Source organism: Gopherus flavomarginatus, chromosome 4 (assembly GCF_025201925.1).
Source record: "Gopherus flavomarginatus isolate rGopFla2 chromosome 4, rGopFla2.mat.asm, whole genome shotgun sequence".
Classification (NCBI taxonomy): Eukaryota; Metazoa; Chordata; order Testudines; family Testudinidae; genus Gopherus; species Gopherus flavomarginatus.
Window position 1 is genome coordinate 212,339,491 of NC_066620.1, and position 20,022 is coordinate 212,359,512.

The 20,022-nt window shown below is 47.6% G+C and overlaps 1 protein-coding gene across 3 annotated transcripts in view; it reads right to left on the reverse strand.

Annotated features, from left to right (window-relative positions):
- ADCY3 (adenylate cyclase 3) overlaps positions 1–20,022 on the reverse strand; it is a 94,546-nt gene that overhangs the window by 56,355 nt on the left and 18,169 nt on the right. For all 3 annotated transcript variants that reach the window (XM_050948729.1, XM_050948728.1, XM_050948727.1), the window contains exon 2: positions 18,328–18,477. In XM_050948729.1, coding sequence (XP_050804686.1) covers positions 18,328–18,429 — 102 coding nt within the window. In that variant the 5' untranslated portion in view covers positions 18,430–18,477. The remainder of the gene's footprint in view (positions 1–18,327; positions 18,478–20,022) is intronic.

Consider the following 20,022-nt stretch of genomic DNA (forward strand, 5'->3'; position numbering starts at 1 on the left):
TAGGGCTTCTGTTTTGGGGGGTTTCTTCATTTCATTTTGAGGGATTTGTTTTTAGCAGTTTTTGAGTTCTGTGTAGATATCCAAAAATCAGGGGTTTTCAGGATTCTCTTTTTATATACACACATAGGGCTGTTTCAAACAGCACTAGCTTAAACCACACTAGCGAACCTCTCATACATACCAGCGGGATCTACATGGACAAATTAATGCACATCACACTAGTGCCCTTTAGCAATCTTACCCCTATAGTTGGCATGGCTACTCTGCACAAACAAGCCTTTAGATACAAGCCAGGGAGCAGGGAAATGGCCTGTATAAACAAACTGCACTGGGAAAGAGAAGTGAAGCCAATGCAAATCGCATAACCACGTCCAGTGTTTTCCCAGTGTTCGCTGGAGAAACACCAATTTCATTTTTTTAAAAACTGGGAGTGTTTTATTGGTGTTCTCTGTTAATACTTGCAATCAGAAATCTCATTTATATTGCAGTAGCACCTAGTCATGGACCGGCGCCCCCCTGGTGCTAGGTGCTGTACAAACACAGAGAAAAGGGATAGTCCTTGCCCCACGGAGCTTGCACTCTAAGTAAGTACACCTTTGACACACTGTGCCAATATTAAGCGCTCTAATTGGCCATTTAGCCCCAGCTCTTAGCACAGGGATGAGGGGAGCCAACCTGCCCCACAGGGAGCTCTGAGGATGCACAGACAAGAGGTGTGTGTGCCTGCTGCTACCACTCCTCAGAGAGTGCCCTATGCAACTCTCCTCCTGCATGGTCTGCCAGTCACTAAGCAAGGGGAGGAATGGGACCAAGGTTCCACCTCCCACTGTGGGGCAGTTTGTGCCATAAGCAGTGCTGGCAGGAAGCAGTCCCTGCAATCAGGAAAACACAGGAACTGAGATGGTGGCCACCACCCGAGCCCTGGGGTAGCCACAGTTTGGCCCTTATTAATCAATCCTCTGCATGAGGCAGGTAAGTGTCACTGTCCCCCTTCCGCAGACAGGGAAATGCAAGCACAGCGTGGGGAAGAGATGTGAGTCGGTGGCAGAACCAGGAGTACAACCCAGGAGTTCATGGTCCCCTGCCCCATGCTCAGGCCTCTACTGCACCTCTGTTCCTCACACGACACGTTGCAGAAACAGCTCCCAACACTCTTCTTAATGCCTTGACATCAACTCCCTCACCTTTATCTGCTCAACCCCCAAATACTGAAATAAAGGCAGAGTAGGAGGATGCCCCTGTCCTGCCAAGAGTTCTACCTTACAGCTGGAGCTCTGCTAAGGCAGAAGAGGCCAAACCCCTCCCTCTCCCCCACTCAGTTCTCCCGGCGCCCTATTACCAGGCTGAAAGATGAAGAGCATCGTCTTAATTGGCCCTGCTGTGGCTTGGGTAATTGGGCTGCTGCTGACTAGGCCGGGGCAATGCTTGCGAGGAAAAGCCAATGCCAGAAGAAGCACATGACCAATGTGGACTAGGGCACCCGGTTGGGCCAGCGCAGGTTCAGGCGCTGAATCTGATCTGACGCAGCAGAGAAACTGTCCCCCGGCCACTGGCCACCAACGCTCACTGCTTCAGCTTAGGAGACGCTGCTAAGGAGAGGCTGCTTCCATGTCCCGGCTTCCCATGGTCCATGCCGGGAGCAGGTCGGAGAGTGTGAGCCACATACAATCAGGCCAGGTCACTGCTTGGATGAGCGATGAAGGCAAGAGGTATGGGGCTAGGGTGATCAGATGTCCCAATTTTATAGGGTCCTCTACAGGCTCCTATTACCCCCCATCCCATGTCCCGATTTTTCACACTTGCTGTCTGGTCACCCTAGGGGCTGCAGTAAAGAGCCTGGCTGACTCAGTAGTGAGCTAATGCTCCTGAAAGGTGTGGCTGGCCACATGAAGCCAAAGATGTGACATTTAGGGAGCCCATGGCACTTTTCACTAGTGTAAGAGTATAAACTCTGGAGTTCTGCCCAAATTCTAGCTTGGATAAGTAAATAATTCCTACCTAAAATCCCTCTGCAATTGCAGTGGGATGCAGCATTCTTCTTCACTTCCTGTCCTAAACTACTTTGCTGTAGGTTGCTGTGAACAGTTAAATGGCTACTGTGTTCCACCACAGAGGTGGAGGGATTCCAGGGATGAATAAGGAATCCCTACAGAGCATTTATAAAGTATTTTGATTAAAAGTTTATCATGATTATTACTATTACCTCACCAAAGTCCCCAACCTACCTTGGCAAGGTGCTCAGGGCAAGGGATAGGGAGTCAGGACTCCTGGGTTCTATGCTAGCTCTGTCATTGATTTTCTACACAGCCCTGAACTGTACGTCAGTTTCCCATTCTGAAAAGTGAGGATAATGTTTCTTACTCATGTTTGGAATGAACTTTGAGATCTCTGGATAATCATGCTCCGGAAAAATCATGGAGCAAGTCCTCAAGGAATCCATTTTGAAGCACTTGGAGGAGAGGAAGATGATCAGGAACAGTCAACATGGATTCACCAAGGACAAGTCATGCCTGACCAACTTGATTGCCTTCTATGATGAGAAAACTGGCTCTGTGGATATGGGGAAAGCAGTGGATGTGATATATCTTGACTTTGGCAAAGCTTTTGATATGGTCTCCCACAGTATTCTTGCCAGCAAGCTAAAGAAGTACGGATAGGATGAATGGACTATAAAGTGGATAGAAAGCTGGCTAGATTGTCGGGCTCAATGGGTAGTGATTAACGGCTCGATGTCTAGTTGGCAGCTGGTATCAAGCAGAGTGCCCCAGGGGTCGGTCTTGGGGCCAGTTTTGTTCAACATCTTCATTAATGATCTGGATGATGGGATGGATTACACCCTCAGCAAGTTCATGGATGACACTAACGGAGGGGAGAGGTAGATATGCTGGAGAGTAGAGATAGGGTCCAGAGTGGCCTAGACAAATTGGAGGATTGCGCCAAAAGAAATCTGATGAGGTTCAACAAGGACAAATGCAGAGTCCTGCACTTAGGATGGAAGAATCCCAAGCACTGATATCTGCTGGGGACTGACTGACTAAGCGGCAGTTCTGCAGAAAAGGACCTAGGGGTTACAGTGGATGAGAAACTGGATATGAGTCAACAGTGTACTCTGGTTACCAAGAAGGCTAACGGCATATTGGGCTGCATTAGTAGGAACATTGCAAGAAGATTGAGGGAAGTGATTATTCCCCTCTATTTGGCACTGGTGAGGCCACATCTGGAGTATTGCGTCCAGTTTTGGACCTCCCACTACAGAAAGGATGTGGACAAATTGGAGAGAGTCCAGCGGAGGGCAACAAAAATGATTAGGGGGCTGGGGCACATGACTTACGAGGAGAGGCTGAGGGAACTGGGGTTATTTAGTCTGCAGAAGAGAAGACTGCGGTGGGATTTGATAGCAGCCTTCAACTACCTGAAGGGGGATTCTAAAGAGGATGGAGCTCGGCTGTTCTCAGTGGTGGCAGATGACAGAACAAGAAGCAATGGTCTCAAATTGCAGTGGGGGAGGTCTAGGTTGTATATTAGGAAAAACTATTTCACTAGGAGGGTGGTGAAGCACCGGAATGGGTTACCTAGGGAGGTGGTGGAATCTCCATCCTTGGAGGTTTTTAAGGCCTGGCTTGATAAAGCCCTGGCTGGGATGATTTAGTTGGTGTTGGTCCTGCTTTGAGCAGGGGGTTGGACTAGATGACCTCCTGAGGTCTCTTCCAACCCTAATATTCTATGATGCTATGATAATAGCTTGGTGAGAGAGATTTTCAGAAGTACTCCACACTCATTTAGGCACCTGAACAGGAGGCCTCTGAAAATCTGACCGCAAACGTCATCATGGGAGCTGCTTGGTGTCTGCGCACCATTGACAATCCAGTGGGTGCTGACTCTTTGAGAATCTGGCCTGATAAGCACAAACAATTCTCATTACTTCCCCCTCACCGCACAGAAAGCAGAGCGGAAGGGAAGATAATATCCCTGGCTGGTCAAGAAAATACGGTTACCGGTCCCAGGGGAGTGGAATTGTGGAAGTGGTACTGATTGCGGCGATGTGCTGTGTGGTATCAGGCTATGCTGAGGTTCCAGGTCTGTTACTCCATCTGGGTAAATTTCCTGGCAGCAAACAACAGCATTTGAACATTAAAAATAAAATCTTCCTAGTTTTAATTTGGGGATTTGCACTAACCCTAAATAACTTGGCTAATTAAGTGGGTTTTCACTCAGAGCCTACAGGGGTTACTCTGCTACAGCTGCAGATACAGAGAGTGTGTTGCTATGGGAACCATGCTTCGTCATTTTTGGTCTCCATTTTCAAGTTCTCGAGTTTCCTGGGAGCTGCTGGCAAAAAAATATAAAGAAGGCTGAACCCTTCCGACATGGAGATCTGCCGTCCCAACAGAACAGCAGGTCACATGCTCCAGGGCAGAAGCTGACCACCAGGTGGGTCAGGAAGGAATTTCCTTCCATGAGATACTACTGCACAACGAAGGTTACAGCTTTGTCAGAAGTATCCTGCACAGGTCACTGCTGGAGACTGGATGCCAGGACTTGGTGGACCTGGTCCAGAGTCCTACATCCTTCTCCTGTTTGTTTCTTTTCAGTAGCTCACCAAAGATCCAGATTAAATCAGGCCAACTCTGGCTAACGCTGGTAGCTGATGCTTTTGCTGCGCTGCAGCAGACCTTCCTGGTACCTGAACATGGACTGTGTGAGGCTGTACTGTGTAAGCGGCAGACTTTCCACTCCTCCCCATCCCCGAAATCCTTGTCCATCAGAAAATGCTGGGAGGGGCATGCAGTGTTTGCTTCCAGCATCTTTTCCTTTAAGCTACCTATGACCTAACAACAGGTGGGCACTGGATGACCTTCTAGATGGAAGTCATTTGCCATTGCTAAGGCGGCTAACATGCTGCATAAGAAACCCAGGTTTTCCCCAGTGAATCTCAGGAGATCATCAACTGAACAAAACAGAAATCGTTCCTCACTTACACACCCCAATGATAGAGAGCTAACATTGAGGATAGGCGATGCCAGCGGAAAATCTCAGCCGTGGTTCAGGCCTGTGCTCAGTTCCTTTATGGAATGGTGGTCAGCTCACCACATTCATGGCTGGCTGGCGGTCACTCACTGGTCAATTTCACATGCACCCCGATGAAGTACATGTTGAGCCAAAGCTTGAGCGGATGATTCTCTTTTCATCCACAATTCCCTCCCCTGGGTCCAGCCTAAGCCATCCTGCATCCCCGCTGTTACTGATGGACTGTGATATTAAAATCAATGTGTTTTACCAATGCCTCCGTAGAGTCAAAGTGCCGCAGGTTTTGGTATCGACAATGATTATCTGCGTCAGAGTTGGCAGAGGGGAGCTGGGTTGTAGTGGGAAGCACGGGAGCTGGTTGAGGCTTTGACACTGGAAAGGGAAGGCATCTTAGCCGCTTCCATTTGGGCAGGTCTGGCTTTAACTTGGGGTGAGAGAGCATATGGATTCCTCATTCCCTACTCCAACAGTTAGCTCCCCACTACACTCTACTCCAGCATCTTGCTTCTGTCCAGCCTAAAATAAGCAGCAGTAATGCAGTTAATGTTGATATTTAAGTTGTCACTGGACTGCAGTGTAAAAACCTCACTGACACGAATGAGGCAGATGATACATCTCCAAGCTATTGTTTCAGGCTCCCTGCAGACTCCAGAGTCATCCCTACAGTGGTTTATGACCTATTCATACCAGCAGGTTTTCTGTGCCACCACAATGAAATATGAAATAGTTTTCACTATCCCCATGATCCTGGAGCACAATTATGTGGCAGTTTAAAACCATCTTACAATTAGATAATCAAGGTCTGGGGGTTATAGTGATAATCGGGCCCTACAAATTTACCACACTTGTGAGCTCAACTGTAAAAAGAGATTGTGAGTTCACACATTGTCACAATAACCTACGGTAACAAACGTTGATGGGAAAAGGTGCGAAAGGGAGACACAAAGACCGAATCAATCCAAACAAAAAGGCCTCCTGGTATAAAACTCAAGGACAGCGTTAAGCTCATGGCTGGTAAACAAGAACAGCGTGGAACCAGAAATCAGTGAATCAAAACTGGTGTGCCAGAAACTAGGCCTAACTCATGGATGACATGATGAGGGGCTGGGCTATTCTTCCCACCACTCGCTTTCTGGGTCCTTGAAGAGAGAGACTTTAGGGAGAAAAATCGGCTACTGAGCGAATGACACCATCATGGCTGCCACCCCCACCATCTCCTAGGACCCCAGACCTTCTGCATCCTAACCCTGAGAAATGTTCTGACCAGACCAGGCCAGCGAGAGGGACCCAGATGACATCGCCACCTCCCCCGTCTCTGGCTAAATCCCAAACTCCATCTAGGATAACACAACAACTGCAACAATAGCAACTCCAGCCCATCTCAACTAACTTCTTCTCTGTTCCTCAAAAGGACAGTTATTGCCGTCTGTGACACCCGCTACGAGACTGTCAGACAATAGGGGGTTTCCTTCTAAAATCTCTCCCCAGCTAAATGGAACAAGGGATGTTGTTAAAATGAAAGCCTCATTTAATAGGTCATATTCCAAATGCTTTAACCGTTTTGATTCGTTTCTAGATGACTTGATTCTTTGATAGAAGGTTAAAAGGATGTTCAATGGAGTGCTTGCCATGGTATTAAGCAAGTGCAACGCTGCCAGATCCCAGCTGTCGGCAGGTGAGATTGAACCTGGGACCTCTGAAGCATGAGCTAAAAGTCACATGGCTGTTAGCTAAGGCTGTAGCAGACTCAATCTCTAAGGTGGTCTCAGTGCCACTAGAGGGGACAGAGCATCACACCCAGGAGGTGTGTGGGTTACACAAGCTGAGGTCTCTGCATACCAAACCCGAAACTCATTTAACACTGTTCAGTGTTGGACACTGACCTGGGTTATGTTAACACCTTTGGCCATTTATATGATTAGAATCAATTCCGCAGGACATCTCCACGGTGTTTGGATCCAGAGTTCTGGTCAGAACCCATCTCTAGAAGTTAGAGCTGGGAAAGATCCACGGAGCCACCAGGTCCATCTGTCCCATCACTCCCTACAGCATGTTCCCCAGTGCCTTGTCCCAGCTAGCTCTGCCGTCAAGATGTGGCTCTGAATCATGGCATCATAGAACTGGAGGGAATCTCGAGAGGTCATCTAGTCCAGTCCCTGCACTCAAGGCAGGACTAAGTATTCTCTAGACCATCCCTGACAGGGGTTTGTCCTACCTGCTCTTAAAAATCCCCAGTGATGGAGATTCCACAACCTCCCTAGACAATTTATTCCAGTGTTTAACCACCCTGACAGTTAGGAAGTTTTTCCTAATGTCCAACCTAAACCGCCCTTGCTGCAATTTAAGCCCATTGCTTCTTGTTCTATCATTAGAGGCTAAGAAGAACAATTTTTCTCCCTCCTCCTTGTAACAACCTTTTATGTACTTGAAAACTTTTATGTCCTCTCAGTCTTCTCTTCTCCAGACTAAACAAAACCAATTTTTTCAATCTTCCCTCATAGGTCATGTGTTCTAGACCTTTAAACATTTTTGTTGCTCTTCTCTGGACTTTTTCCAATTTGTCCACATCTTTCCTGAAATGTGGGGCCCAGAACTGGACACAACACTCCAGCTGAGGCCTAATCAGTGTGGAGTAGAGTGGAAGAATTACGTCTCGTGTCTTGCTTACAACACTCCTGCTAATACATCCCAGAATGATGTTTGCTTTTTTTGCAACAGCGTTACACTGTTGACTCGTATTTAGCTTGTGATTCACTATGACCCCCAGACCTCTTTCCGCAGTACTACTTCCTAGGCAGTCATTTCCCATTTTATATGTGTGCAACTGATTGTTTCTTCCTAAGTGGAGTACTTTGCATTCGTCCTTATTGAATTTCATCCTATTTACTTCAGACCATTTCTCCAGATCATTTTGAATTTTAATCCTATACTCCAAAGCACTTGCAACCCCTCCCAGCTTGGTATCATCCACAAACTTTATAAGTGCACTCTCTATGCCATTATCTAATCATTGATGAAGATATTGAACAGAACCAGACTCAGAACCAATCCCTGCGGGACCCCTTCCAGCATGTCCTTCCAGCATGACTATGAACTGATAACTACTCTCTGGGAACGATTTTCCAACCAATTATGCACCCACCTTATAGTAGCTCCATCTAGGTTGTATTTCCCTAGTTTGTTTATGAGAAGGTCATGTGAGACAGTATCAAAAGCTTTACTAAAGTCAAGATATACCACATCTACCGCTTCCACCCATCCACAAGGCTTGTTACTCTGTCAAAGAAAGCTATCAAGTTGGTTTGACATGATTTGTTCTTGACCCAAGGATGACCCCAAGATGAGAAGAGCTGTCATGGACATGCCTCTTATGGTTCAATTAATTTATTTCCCCAAGTGGGACAAATACTGGAAACACCCCTATCCTACCACCACACACACAAGGGGTGAAATCCTGGCCCCACCGAAGTAAATGATAAAATTCCCATTGACTCCAGTAGGGCCAGCATTTCACCCCAGATCTCGAATCTTAGCTTGCAGGATCTGATGTTTACTCAGTCCACATTTGGATGACCTCATTTACCCACCCACAAGTAAGAGGAATGCTCTGACAAAGGAACACGGTTTTGCCTGTCAAAACAGCTGGAATCGCATTTGCTTTCCATAAGGATTGTTTGGGATCAGGGAAGGAAGAGTGAAGGGGGCCAGTTGGTTATGGTAAGTCATCAGAATCAATTAGCACTGAATTAGATCTGTAACACTTGGTCAGATGATGAGCTGGGATATGAGAACCTTCTATAGGTATTCAGCGGATACAGATGATCTCTCTCCCTCTTCCATGGTGGCGGTGACTTACACAAAGGGGGAATGGCTAAGAAGTGGGATGAAAGTAAGCAAAGGGAAATTCAGGATGAATTCTCATGAATGAAATCCTTTCCAGCAGTCAGTCTGTGGAACAGTCCTTCCAGGGGAACAAAACCCCCATCATTTAGGGCATTTCATACTAGACTGAAGGACTATAGGGAACAATTCTGCACTGGCTCCAGGGAGCTAGACGAAGGCCGGTGGAAGTCACTGAGGGTGCTCAGCACTTCACAAGAAGCATTAAGCACCTTGCAGGACAAGGCCTTCGATGATCTAACAGGTCTCACCTGTCTCTAACATAAATAATGGTAAATAATGAAGAGGACAGATCTCCCGCACAGAGTGATCTGGATCACTTCGTAAGCTGGGTGCATCCAAACAATATGTGTTTTAATAGGGCTAAATGTAAACGCCTCCATATAGGAACAAAGGATGGAGGCCATACTTACAGGACGGGGGTACTCTACCCTGGGAAGCAGAGACTCTGAAAAAGATTTAGGGCTGATCATGAGTTCCCAGTGCAACACTGTGGCCAAAGAGCTATGTGATCCTGGGACGCATATACAGCAGAATCTCATGTAGGAGGAGAGAGATGATTTTATCTCTGTAGTTGCCACTGGTGTGAGGGCTGCTGTAATACTGAATCTAGTTCTGGTGCCCACAATTTAAGGAGGAGTTATAAATATGAGAGCTTTCGGAGAAGAGCCATGATTAAAGGATTAGAAAGCATGCTTTATAGCAGTGGTGCCCAAACTTTTCCTCTCGCACCCAACCTTACCCATAACGGAATGTACCCATGTCCGCCAGGGTCAGGAGCAGAGAGCAGGGGCTGAGCTGCAGCCAGGCGCAGGGCAGGAGCAAAGCTGGGAATGGAGCTGGGCTGGGTGGCGCTCCCTTTCCCCCATGGGAGCTGGGCCCTGCCATGCACCCTCAAATATTTCTCTGCAGCCTTATAGTGAAAGACTCAAGGAGCTCAATCTATTTAGCCCAATAAGGAGAAGGTTAAGGGCTGACTTGATTACAGTCTCCGAGTAGCTACATACAGAACAAATCATTAATCATGGGCTCTTCAATCTAGCAGAGAAAGGTCTAACACACTCCAAGGACTGGGAGTTGAAGCTAGACAAATTCAGACTGGAAATAAGGCGCCCATTTTTGACAGTGAGGGTAAGTAACTATTGGAACAATTTTCCAAGGGCCGTGGTGGACTCTCCATCATGGACCATTTTTAAATCAGGACTGGATGATTTTCTAATGGATCTGCTCTAGGATTCATTTGGGGGAATCTAACTGGCAACTCCCTGCCCAGTGGTAGGGGCTGAGACTGGCCACAGTTGGAGATCGGAGTGGTTCCAAATGGAAGGCCTCCTTGCTATGGCAGGCTTGCAATTAAACGCAAACTTGTCAGCTTCAAGCAAAGACTGGTGTGTGGGCCTGTCTCTAGGCTTCGAAGTTCTGCGGCAGGCCCAAGACGGGACGCATCCGGGCAATGGAGAAGCCCAAAGTGGTGGCTGGGAAGGTAGGACTGTGACCGGGGGAGCATTTATATCCTGCAAAAATCACTTAGGAGCCAGATACACGTGTGGAAGGCCCTCTGACCCAGGACTGCCGCGGCCACTGATAGCCACCAGCTCCTAGAACTGAAGGGGATGGCTTCTTGGCCTGACTTGGGTGCCACAGCTCCAAATCTTGACAGGGCCAACTCAGCCCTGCACTCTACCAGCACAGATACGCCAAGCTCAATGGCCTGGACACTGGGGGAGGAGAGGTTGAGAAAACTGTGGTCTCGGCTGCTCTGTAGGGGCATTAAATGCTCCAAGGGATTTCTTGTCAGACGTGGGGTTTGCCCCTGTGTCCTCAGCCTGTTCCCCTTCTCCACTATTGTGCTGGATAATGGTTGTCTGCTCCCTCCTACCCCAGAGGTGGCTGCATTTGAGTGCTAATGTACAGAGTACACGGCCTTTCAGGCAACAGTGCAGGGTCAGGCCTGTGAATCCAAACTTATAAAAGACTGTCAGCTCTTCAGAGCAAGGAATGTCTTTTTGTACTGCATTTGTACAGCGCCGAGCACATCAGGACCCTGGTCTGTGCCTGGGCCTCCAAGGTATTACTGCAATTTAAATAAATATTAAAACATTCCTTTGCCTGGCCTGGCACACTGCCTGGGCCTAGCAGGGGACCACTGAGCACACTGGAGAGTCTCTCTGCTTTTAGTTCAGGTGCTCAGACCTGGAGCAGCCTGCAGCAGCCCAGAGCTGTCTCCAGTAGGAAGAGTAAATAGGCTGTTATGTATGGCTGACCCCAAGCCCAACCAGCACCCACACAGCCTGACGCTTCCCCCAGCCCATCCCCTCCCCATCACCCCCAAAAGGCCACTAGCTCCCCCTCCACCACTTCTTACATCAAGCGAGGAGAGCAGGCTGCCTTGTCCCCCTCCTCTCCAGGAATTTGGAGGAGAAGCCAGGTGGCCTGTTGACTCCCTTTTCCCTCCCCAGGAAGATCTGCAGGTCCAACAGGGATCATCTACTACTCTGAGTTTGTACAGAGCCTAAAAGGGGACCTGATCTTCACTGGTCATTAGGCACAACCATAATAAACATGATTAATAATAACAATAATCAGGGGTGTAATCTGGCCTTTGGAACAAACACTAAGGAAATTCACAAACAAATAAATGCTATTAAAAAAATAAGCTGTAAGGTTAAGAGAGCGTATTTGGGTAGGTTCAGCTCAGGCTCCTTCATAGAATTACACTTCTTGTGTTGCCAACTCTTACAATTTTATCGCCAGTCTTGCGATATTTAGTGGGCTTTGTTTTCTTAAAGTCCCAGCTCCTAGAGTCATGTTATTTCATGAGACTCTCAGCTTGCATTTAAAAAGAAAAGAATGTTTCTAGCCTTTGTGGTTGCAGAGATAATCTTGAAAAAGTGAAACCCAAAAGGCTCCAACACCAAAAGGCAAAGAAAAAGATTCAAAATATATCATTAAAAAACAAAGCAACTCGTGATTTTTAAAGACAAATGTCATGATTTTTGGGGAGAGGACAAGTCAGAGCACCAAGATATCAGTCCACCAGCAACAGAGCAAAACCTCTCTGGTTTGGAATGTCTTTCTTGAAAAGCGTAGTGGGTCTAGCTGGGGAATGATGGACCTTTGTGAGGTATGGGCTGCTTTAGGGAACAACATTCAGCTTGAGTGCTGCATATGGAAATGGCAAACTTTTCAAAAGTCAGGGAATTCCCACCATTGGCCTCCTATTTTGGTGGATTCTCCATCATTTGAAAGCTCGAGCTCAAGAAGTTCTGGGCTTGGGCCAGGAATCACTGGGTGATGCTCTCTAGCCTGTGTTCTGTGTTCTGCAGGAGGTCGGATTAGATGATCTTAATGGTCCCTTCTGGCCCTAACATCTATTAACCTGATCTTCACCTCCAGCTCCCCCTGGCCTGGCTCATTCAGATGGCATGCCCCAAGATGTCTACTTTATTTCTCTCCCCACGTCCATCTCAGAACCTGCAGTAGTGTCATAATAATTTATATATTGCCTTTCAGTCTGATGATGCCAAAGCAGTTAAAAATCTGACACACAATTCATACAGATCCCTTCCCTGTATATCACTGAAATGCAGCCAGCTCTGGTGGGGTGAAATAGAAGTTCTGTTTCTGTCCAAATGACAGCTAGAAAAGCATGTAACAGCAAGGTCAGGTTTGCTGTCCATACTAACTAGTCACCCAGACACCCTGCAGCATTCAACTTAAAAACAGGCCATTCACGATACAAGTTCCCCAGCATTAACTCAGCCCTGCCACATGTACTGGCTGGGCCCCACTAGGCTCTCAGGATCTGCTCCAAAACTCATTGAAAATCAGTAGACTCAGATTCAGTTTTAAAAGATTTGGACCTGGCCCTTGGTTACAATGGAGACAGATGGAACTGTCCTCAGATGGAACTATCTCCATGCAAGAATTTGGCTCACTATGTATATTTAACAATGAATACAGGACACAGACCTTGATCTTACACTAACTGAAGTCAGTGGCACAGTTCCCATTTACTTTAATGGTGCAGGATCAAGGGTTAAATTCAGTTAATTGGGTATGAATCTGGAGTATCTGCACTGAAATCAGTGGCTCTGTTCTCTACTTTATACCTGTTTTAAATCAGAGCAGAATTTGGCCCATTAGAAATGAAAGAAACCTATTAGATCATTTAGTTCAGTGGCTCTTAATCTTTCCAGACTACTGTACCCCTTTCAGGAGTCTGATTAGTCTTGAATACTCCCCAAGTTTCACCTCAGTTAAAAGCTACTTGCTTACAAAATCAGATATAAAAAGACAAAAGAATCACAGCACACTGTTACTGACAAATTGCTGACTTTCTCATTTTTACCATATAAAATAAATCAGCTGGAATATAAATACTGTACTTACATTTCAGTGTATAATAAATAGATCAGTATAAACAAGTCACTGTCTGTATGAAATTTTAGTTTGTACTGACTTGGCAAGTGCTTTTTATGTAGCCTGTTGTAAAACTAGGCAAATATCTAGATGAGTTGATGTACCCCCTGGAAGACCTCTCTGTACCCCCAAAGGTGCATGTACCCCGGTTGAGAACCACTGATTTAGTCTACCCAAATCAGCGCAAGACTTCTTTACAGTCTATTTGCCAGTGTTTTGTCCCATTCAGATTTAAAATATCTCAAGTCCTGGGTCTTTTCTCTACTCCCCTGGGGACAGACCATTCCTTGTAATCCCTGTTAAGTCACTTTCCCCAGATATTCAAGCTAAATTGACATTTGCTTTATTCCATCCCCTGAACTTCTCTACCCTCTCACAGATGTGTAGTGTGGCTGAATGTATGTTGCTGTGGGAACCTTCCCTTTCCAGTTCTTCCTGACATCTGTGCATTTAAATTTCCACCCTGGATACTCTATTATTGCTGTGGGCTGAAGAAGCTTGCATGAATTTTTTCAAATGCTTTCCAAACAAGCCATGAAATAGCTATATATTACCAAGAGCTGGTTCCAGTAATGACCTGCCTTTTTGCATCATGCTTAATCTATCACAAAAGAGATCTGCCTTTGTCCCACATAGCTCCAAGGCACTGGAGAAAAGGGTGGCTGCTGCTGACCCTTTTGAAGAAGAAGAAATCCAATCTCCCACAACAAAAGTCTTAAGCATCCAGGAGGTCACATACAACACTACGCTGTGCACTATGACCCATTGAGAACTTAATGCCAAGAGGAGGAATAGAATTCCTGCTCCAAAACCCAGGCCCCTCCCACTTGAGTCAAAAGAGACCCAGAGCAGATGGCTGTATAGGGCCTATCTCACATAGCTGAGCAGTTCTGATTCCATCCAGTAGAGGGTAGCGGTTACACATACACAGTAGCTGCTTCTTTACGGGATCTAATCTATATTTCTCAAACACCCATCACTGTAGTATATAGGGAGTTTATGGCTGACGTTTGAACCTCAAGACGCTCACCTGAATAAAATACCAGTCCCAGGGCAGAACGGATGACGGATTGAGGTATGTGCTGGTTCCAGTATTTGTACATGGAGTGTCCAGCATTAGTGCTGGTTTTTCTCTAACGTCTTACAGAGCCCACTTCTCAAGCACATGTGGTGTCCTTCTGATAGGCAAGTAGTGAGGAAATATTCAAGGCAGAAAGACAATGAGAAGAGAGAAAGAGAAATACAGATGGAGAGGGAAACCAGAGGTTAATGGAGAGGAGGGGAAGGAGAGATGCAGAAGGAAGGAAGGGAAGGGACAACTGAACTGAGCCCTGGAAGGACAGTGACTCATAACAGGTCTCTGCAAACACTAACCAACGCTGTATGTTAGAGACAGATCAATGCATGCAACTTAATTTGCAGCTCAGACATCTCGGGTTCAAAAGTTTGATTCAAAGGCCAGCATTACTGGGGTCACTTCATGTTCCTCTCGGGGAAAAGGAGTGGGGTGGGAGAACCCAATGGCAAAAAACGAAGCAAAATATGGAGCAGAGACAGGGAAGAGTATGGCATAAAACAGCTCCTGCAGATACTTTGAGCCTATTTCTGCTGTCTTCCCCCTTTTCTTTTGTGATGCAGAAGCCGCGAAGGCAGGTTTGGGCCAATGGACCTCAGAGAGTCTCCCTGACTGTCATCAGCAGGCACTGCACCTGTAGCACCTCTATCCTAGGGATGGATGGTCACAGCCACAGGGGCCACGGTGCCAGCTGGTGGAATGTTGGAGACTTCTGTCACATCCCCTTTTTGCTTAACCACACCCCCTTTTTGCTTAGCCACACCCCTCACCATGATGGCTGGGACAGAGAGGGGGAAAGATGCAAAGTTATTTACGACATCAACCAGAGATCCCTCTGGTTTGATGGCCACTTTGTGCCAGAAGACACTTCCCCATGCAATAAACCCAGAGATTCCTCCTGGAAACAGGTCACAAAATATCCAGCCAGTACAGCCAGCGGACCACTTCCTGCCCCACCGCCCTATCCTCGCCCTGGGGGACTAGGACAGGCGTGACGGCTTTGCTCCGAGTCCTTGATCAAACAGAAGGCTGCCGGCACGGTTCTGTCACCCAGCCAGTGACCTGCATGGGTGCATGCCTCTGTCGCTCTTGGGAGCAGATTGCAATCAGTACATTGGACAGATAACAGGACGGGGAGAGAAAGAGGGAGACAGGCCCTAGATAAGGTGCTAAAATTAGCCCAGCTCATAACTGGAGGCAGGCAAGAGGAAGCACAGCTTTTAACCAGGTTCCTGTCAGTGAAATGCCAGCTCTCCAACAGCTCTTCAGTGAATGGACACAGCTCTAACCACACACACAGGGCTGGCAGCCCACAGAGACAGGCCCACAGTCTCCTCTCACATCTGTTTATGTTAGTGTCACTCCATGGACATCTAGGGAGTCGTTCTCAATTGACAGCGAAAGAAGAATCAGGCCTGTAGGCCCCCTTCTGAGCTTTGCCAATGATTTGTGGCATGTTCTTGGGCAAGCCACTTGCCTGCTCTGTGCCTCAGTTTCCCCACCCATAAGATGGGGATAACGATACCTGTTTCCCACGGGGCTGCAGGGTTCAATTTAGTTTGTAATGCAAAACACTGGACAAATGTGAGCTATTCTAGCCTAGACAACTGCTCTGTGTTGTGCAGGATTATAAGCACTGAGGACTCTGAAAGGACCCACCGAGCTCAGTGTCAAGTGGCAGAGTATCAGGGTTTGAGCACAGGAACAGTTAGCCTGAATCAGACTCAGGATCCATACAGTCAGTGCTTAAAGTGGTCTGAAAAAAGTGTGTGGGCAGGAGGGCTCTATCATAACCCGAGAGCTGTGCTCAAAGTGCACCCCTCTGTGACCCAGCTCCATATTTAATTATGTTTTTTCCCCTGGACCTGCAATCTCTTGCAACCCTCCCATCTTTAAGCCCTCATTTAGTCCAGTGTCCTGTCTCCATCAGTGGCCAGCACGAGCTGCTGCAGAGGAAGAGGCTAGAATCCCTGCCCCCAGGTAAAATTTCTTCCTAACCCCAGCAGCTAGAGGTTGGCTTTTGGTCTGAATGCTGGCCTCTGTTGGAAATCGAGAGCCTCTTTAACCCCAGTTTGCATCTCCTGCTCCATCCTGAATCCCATTCCCCAAACCACTGTTTCCTCTGGGAACGGCAAGCCGGAGCCTTTGAAATGGGAACAGGACAGTGCACCCATTCAGCGTGCGGCCTGGGAAACATGCCCGCCTGACATTTGCCGTCTGCATGGCTAAAGGTTTTGCAATGTGAAGGAACAAGCAAGCAGCTGTGTCTTCCCAGAGCTGTTCCCAGCCACCCTTATAACATCAGGTCCATGTGGTTTACATCACATGGCTCGGGTGTATGATTAATAATTACCCAGGAAAGCGGAGTGCACTTATCGCAGCATCTGGTTCTCAGGGAGATGAGATTTTCTGCTCTCAGTTTATATCCAATATTCCAGCTGGGTGGAGAAGAGGCAGAAAGGGACCCAGTGACTCATCAGAGGTCGTGCAGAATGGAATGAGCAGCCCCGCCAAAATGAGGCCATGGCTACACTGGGATTCTAGCTATTGGCACAAACCCCTAAAGGAGACAGGATTCACTCTGGGGCAAATCATGTCTACCCTGGAGCTTTGCACTGCTGCAGCTACCAAGGTGCAGTGGGTAAAATCCCAGTGGGCAAAAGGCCTAAAAATAATCATAAATAAATACATACATACCACCTCGCTCTTTGATAGCACTTTTCATCAGTAGGTCTCAAAGCGCTTTACAAAGAACGTCAGGATCATTATCCCCATTTTAGAGATGGGGAAACTGAGGCACAAAGAGGCGCAGTGACTTGCTCAAGGACACCTAGTGGCAGAACTGGGAACAGACCTCAGGTCTCCGAGTCCCAGTGCAGCTCTCTACCTACTAGGCAACACTGTCTCCCTAACATACTCCAGGTTCTCCTGACTGCCTGCCCTCTGCTCTCGCTGCATGAATTCGGCCCTTGGACTAGAACACAAACAGCCGATGCGTTGCCCTTTAGAGAAGGAGGCTGCATAAGAAGCTGGGGGGCTTTTTACCGGTCGCACACAGCAGAAAGCCAGGTCACAGAGACACACAGGCAGAGCCTAGCTCAGCCACATTAAAGTCACGGGCACTGCGGTAGGGACAGGAAGGTGGAGAACAAAGCCAGGATAGTGACCTAGATCTCAGTTCCATTATCACAGCTCCCATTAGTCACCCCCACAAAACAGTCGCATTAGCCCGGGGACTGGGCGCCGGGGGGGACTGACTTCCTCTACCCAGCACAGCCATTCTTTAGGAGGTCAAATTTCTCATCTTTTGGCTTCTGCCCTGGGCCTCGTGCACTATTCCTCAAACACACCTTGATCCTCACCTGCAGCCCCCTGCTACTTATCCAGTCCCAGCCCTCCCCCATCCTAGCTCGGCCAGTGCCCCTCAGTCCTCTCTTCTCTTTGTTACTTACTATTCGTATCGCAGTAGCACCCGGAGCCCCAGTCATGCACAGTAGCCTCAGCGCGCTAGGCACTGTCCACACAAACAACCTGAGGACGGTCCCTGCACCAAACAGCTCACACTCTCAGTTTCCCCACACACAACTTGGCTGATGCACCTTGGAGCTGACCTGCAGCGCCGAAAGCAGAGGGTCACCATGCTAAAGACACAGCCCTGGACTGGCGACACGATCCATCATTTAGCATAAGGTCTCTCTGCGATCACTTTCCACTGGCGACAGCAGAGGAGGGGGGCGGGATCCGGGGAGCTGACAGAGTCAACCCCAGAGTGGAACAGCTTTCCTCCATCCTCAATAAGCTTCCCACATCTCCCTCCCTGCCGTGCGAGATGACAGGCCAGCGACATGCTCTCTGGCAGGAAGACACAAGCATCTGGCAGCAAATCGGGGATCTGCTCTTACCTGCTGCTGGCTTTGTTCCTCCAGGTTGAGTTTGACCTCGAGAGACTGCCGTGCTTCCAGGAAGGCCTTGCGGTGCTTGCGATCTGCCATGTAGTAGGACATGATGCCCACAGTGATGGTGCACAGGTAGATGGCGACATTGGACAGGATCTTCAGAGAGAGAGAGAGAGAGAGAGAAGGGGTGACATCAGCGCCGAAGAGAAAGACAAGAGGGAGCTTGCAGGAGAAGACAGGGACATTGCTGTCCACACTCACCACCGCCCGAACTGCCACATGGCCAGTCCCATGGTCCGTGTATCCCAAAATCATGTCTCCCACAGCGGGCTGCTGCAAATGTTTCAGAGAAAGGAATAACCACCACCACCACCCTGAATTAGCCTGAACAGGGGCCTATAGGAACATAGGAATTGTTAGACAGGATCAGACCCAAGGTCCACCTAGCTCATTGTCCTGTCTCTCACAGTGGCCTGCACCAGCTGCTTAAGAGGAAGGTGTAAGAAACCCCACATAACATCTCATCCTAACCCACAATAGCCTTACCCATGAGGCTTTATAATCCCTCCTTAGATTCTTATTTCTTGGTCTTTACCATTATAACTCTGGATATAATTGTTGCCCTCTTTGCATCTTGTTCATGGCTTCAACAACTTCATGTGGCCACAAGTTCCACAGTGTAAATCCACATGGTGTAGGAAAGTATTTCTGTTTATCAGTTTTGAATTTGCCACCTTTCAATGTCCTTTTGAGCATTCCATAGATCAATTCTGTAATAAATCCATAATGCCCCAGGACCTCCTGGCTCTCTCTATGCTGAACAGTATGATCACTCACAACTTCATGGTCACAGCGCAACAAGCTCTCAGCTCCTCCTGCACTGCACCCTGAATTAAAGGAGAATCTCCTTGTAATCACACACAGTAGAGGGCCTATGCTCTGGCTCCATCTGGTAGAAGAAAGGAAAACACTTACACTAAGCAGTTCATTAGGATCCTATACCATGTGGAGAGGGGCAAAGGGTCAGCATTCCATAGGCTTGCTCCAGTACTATATAGTGGCAGTATTAGTCAAACCTCTGGTAAGAACAGGGGAGCCCATCCATGCTACTGGATGTGATTTCCCCTCCTTGCTCAGCAAGGTTCCAGTGGGACTTCATATTTTTAGAGCCTGTTGTACAGGCACACCACACTGTCAATCTGAAACCATGGTAACTTCTTTAGCAGGGTTTCAAAGTGACAGCACGGACGTGCTCTGCTGTGCTGCTATATATAGATGTTAAATAAATGATCAATAACCCTAGCGGCAGTGACATGATCTTTTTATTATGTTTACCCTTGTCCTCCCCTCATCATACCATGTGCTCGTTTAGATTAGTTGCCTTCACTCAGGGAGGGATGGTATCTTTTCCTCCTCTAAAGTGTCACGCACATTCACAATGCTATATAAACAAAACCTGAGATGATGATGATGACGATTTAGGAGTAATGTAAGCAAGGCCTGTTGGTGCTGTGTAAGCTGAAGGGGATGGCTTACCCTTTTAAGCATCAGGTTTGAAAAGCCTAGGGTCCTTGGAAACACCAGTTCAAATCTCAGTAGCCCATCTGCATCTGCTCAAGGAAGACAAGCTGAGTAGTCTAGGTTGGAGTGAGGGCCATTGAAAGCAAATCTGCAAAACCTCTGTTCTGGGCAGACATGGTA